At 40.1% G+C, this 3,748-nt stretch overlaps 1 protein-coding gene across 1 annotated transcript in view; it reads left to right on the forward strand.

Annotated features, from left to right (window-relative positions):
- Positions 1–3,748, forward strand: part of PRKAR2A (protein kinase, cAMP-dependent, regulatory, type II, alpha) — a 122,891-nt gene that overhangs the window by 102,188 nt on the left and 16,955 nt on the right. Inside the window, exons 7-8 of the mRNA XM_006873655.1 lie at positions 2,616–2,717; positions 2,876–2,950. Coding sequence (XP_006873717.1) covers positions 2,616–2,717; positions 2,876–2,950 — 177 coding nt within the window. The remainder of the gene's footprint in view (positions 1–2,615; positions 2,718–2,875; positions 2,951–3,748) is intronic.

Below are 3,748 nucleotides of genomic sequence, written 5' to 3' on the forward strand. Positions count from 1 at the left end.
GTATGTTGGGCTTCTTGAATGTTTATCTCCTCATTTTTCAAGATGTTAGGGAAATTTTCTTCCAGAAGCTCTTCAACTATCTCTTCTGTGGACTTCTCTTCTTCTTGTTCCGGAATGCCAATAATTCTTTCATTATTCCTCTTCATGTTATCCAGCATGAATCTTAGACTCTCTTCAGATTGTTTTATCCTTTTAGCTGCCTTTTCTTTTACCTTGGCAGTATTGAGAGATTTGTCTTCCAGTTCACTAGTTCTGGCTTCCATCTCTTCTAGTCTGCTCCTTTCCCTTTTCAGCCTATTGTCTATTTCTGATATCTTATTATTTATCACCTGGACATTGTTTTGCAGGTTTTTAATTGTTTCCAATGCTGTGTCAATCCTATTTGATTGTTCCTGCAGTACTCTCCTTATTTTTCTCGACCCCTTTTCAGATTATTTGAATTTGTTTCCATATCATTCTTCTGAATTCCCTCTCAGGCATATCCATAACCTGCTCCTCCTCCTCTATAAAGCCTTTGTCTGTCTCTAGCTCATTTGCGTCAGCTGCTCTTTTCTGTTTTTGGATGTGTTTCGATAAAGTTGATTGTTTCTTATTGGTCATGGCTATTGTTTTATTATTATTATTAATATGATTCGGAGATGGGCTTCCCTTTTTGTCTGTAATGCATAGCAGATGTTGTTGGGTCTTGTCTTAGTGGTGGAGTAATATGTTGTATGTTACAGCTTGGCTATATGGCCACGATTGCTGTTTCTTCTTAAGCGACGTAGGGAGGATAAGTTCCCACCTCCAGGAAGGATGTGTGATCCAAAGGACTAAAGGCAGAAGTAATATAAACTCATGGACAGAAATCACCACTTTGGAGTGGGAATGCAGCTTTGGTTAACTTTTTCTGTTCCCTGTCCTGCCAGAACAGTCGCTGGTAGATCCCCGCTGCTAGCTAGGAGTGAGGACAGGGGGTTTAGATGCAGGGACGAGGGGATGGTGGATGACGTCAAAAAGCCGCTGCCTTTCTCCCTCTCTCTGTGCATGGGTGAGCTGCCCCTGCCTGAATTTTATTGAGATCTCAAGCCAGGGCAGGAAGATTTTGCGGGGGAGCTATGTTGCCCCTTGCGGCTCCCTTTTTGTCCCGGAACCCCCTTTCTTCCTCCTGCTGGAAACGCCGCTCTCTGAATGAGCTGGCCTTAGCCCTGCCCTCTAAACTCTGCAGTCCCAGGAGTGACCCGTGGTCCTGCAGGCGAGAATCCCAAAATGCATGCCTTTCTTTTTCCTTAGCAGAGCGATTTCTCAAAAATGCGAGTTCAGGAGACTGAAATAGCCCATCTTATAATAGCTTAAAAGCCGTGGGTCTGGTATATGAACGTTTCCTTTGTGAGATCTCCCTCCTTTCTCACCGGAGCCCTCCCCTACCTGACTTCCCTGGCTGTTGTGCAGAACCGGAAGCCTTATTCATAATTTTTATTTTGTTTATTCATCTGCTTGCTGATGGACACTGGGTTGTTTCCACCTTTTGACTATTGTGATTTAGACTACAAATAAACACTGGTATGCAACTATCTGAGTGGAATTGCTGGGACTTATGGTAATTGTCGGAAATCCTATGCAGGGCCACTGTGAGTCAGAACTGACTCCAAGGCACACCACCACCACCACCATGGTAATTCTAAGAGTCCTTGTATGGTGCTGTAGAATAAACACTAGACCACTTACTGCAAAGTTGAAACTTCAAACCCAACAGCCGTTTTTCAGAAATCTTATGTAGGGTTTCTGTGAGTTTGGACTGACTCTTAACAACAACAATGGTAATTCTTTAACTTTTTGAGGAGTCGCTAAAGTGTTTTCCATAGCAGTGACTGTACCATTTTATATTACCAGCAATGTGCAAGGAGTCCAATTTCTCTGCATTTTTGACAACACTTGTTTTCTGTTGTTATTTTTAATAATAGCTATCTTAGTGTGTTACCTCATTTTGATTTTGATTTGCAATTAACTAATGACCAATGATATACTTTTATGTTCCATTTGCATATGCCTGTTTTAAGACCTTTGTCCATTTTTTTAATTTTTTTTTTTTTTTGTAAAAGTTTTTTATTCCTGTATACTTTGACTTTTATCTCCCCAATGAGATTATAAACTCTTTGAGAGCTGGAGCCATCTGATTGTTCTGATTGTTTTATTTCCTGCTTCATCACCACCACCACCACCTTATTTTTGAAGGTGCATGTTTTGACTTTACAGCTCACAATGCTTTGGGAGTTTTTATCTGTTTATCTTTTATTCTATTTCTGGTCAGTAGGTGGCACCCATTGTACACTAGACAGCAAGTGACAGCTTATGGGGCATCTGCTTGTGTCAAGCAATAGGTCTTTTTCTTCCAGTGATGACTCCAAGATTAAATGTCATTATTTTAAATACCAGTTAATGGCCTATTTTCCATAGTCCTCTGATACCTGCTGCTGTTGTTACTATTAGGTGCCATCAGGTTGGTTCCAACTAAGAGTGACCCTATGTTCAACAGAACAAAATATGTCTTGGTCCTACTGTAGCTGTTAATTAAACCATAGGCATTCTCTTACACAGGCACTTACCAAGTTTTTCACATTTTTTTTTTCTTGTAGGATCGGCTGACTTTTAGACGAATCATAGTGAAAAACAATGCAAAAAAGAGGAAGATGTTTGAATCATTTATTGAATCTGTACCCCTTCTTAAGTCATTAGAGGTAATGTCTATTTGAATAAGAATCTGGGTTGGAGATATAAGAAAAACTGCTAAAACTATTATTTTGTCAGATTTGCAAAGAAAGTTATTCTAATTCATTTCTCTGACTCTCAGTTGAGGTCTAGTCCTTATCATTGCTAAGTGTGTTTATTGTTTCAGGTGTCAGAACGAATGAAGATTGTGGATGTAATAGGAGAGAAGATCTATAAGGATGGAGAGCGCATCATCACTCAGGTGAGCCAGAAGTCTTGTGTAGTTCCTTTTCTGGACTTCACCACATGAAGGGCTAATGCATCATTTGTCTTACAAAACTTTCATATCCTTCCACTGTTAGGAGCTCATGTTAGGTGGTATAGGTCACATTTCCTACAGAGTCCTGTAAAAAACCCTTTGATGTCCAACCTTACTAACATATGCAAATCTCTTGACTCCATTCACCTTTCCTTGATTTTTTGTATGTATTCTTTAAAATAGCATTTTCTTTTAATTCTTTATAAGCTTCATTCATCAGTGTTAAACCTGGAGGGAGGTAAGAGGGTTGTGCCCTCTACCTTCTGTCTACATTTGGTGCAAAGGTGCCCTCTAACTAACCCAACACAAAACTTGAGTCCTTGATCTTCAGTGACTGACCAGATTTGTAAGATACATTTGATATTTCCTTTGTGTCATTTCTTGTGTTGTTTTTGGGTACAGGAAGGATCACTGCACAGTGGTCTGGACCTCTGTAATGTGTACTATGTAATGCATTTTCCTTGCCCTAGTCTGTTTGCATCTTTGATTTTATGTTGTTGAGTGCTGTAAAGTTAGTGCTGACTCATAGAGACCCTATGCACAACAGAAGGAAACACTGCTCTGCCTTGGGCCATCCTCTCAACTGTTACATTTAAGCCCAGTGTTGCAGCCACTGTGTCAGTATCCTTGAGGGTCTTCCACTTTTTCACTACCCGTCTACTTTGTCAAACATGATGTCTTTTTCCAAGGACTGATCCCTCCTGATAACATGTCTAAAGTATGAGAGACAAAGTCTTACCT

This window comes from Chrysochloris asiatica, unplaced genomic scaffold (assembly GCF_000296735.1).
Source record: "Chrysochloris asiatica unplaced genomic scaffold, ChrAsi1.0 scaffold00246, whole genome shotgun sequence".
Taxonomy (NCBI): domain Eukaryota; kingdom Metazoa; phylum Chordata; class Mammalia; order Afrosoricida; family Chrysochloridae; genus Chrysochloris; species Chrysochloris asiatica.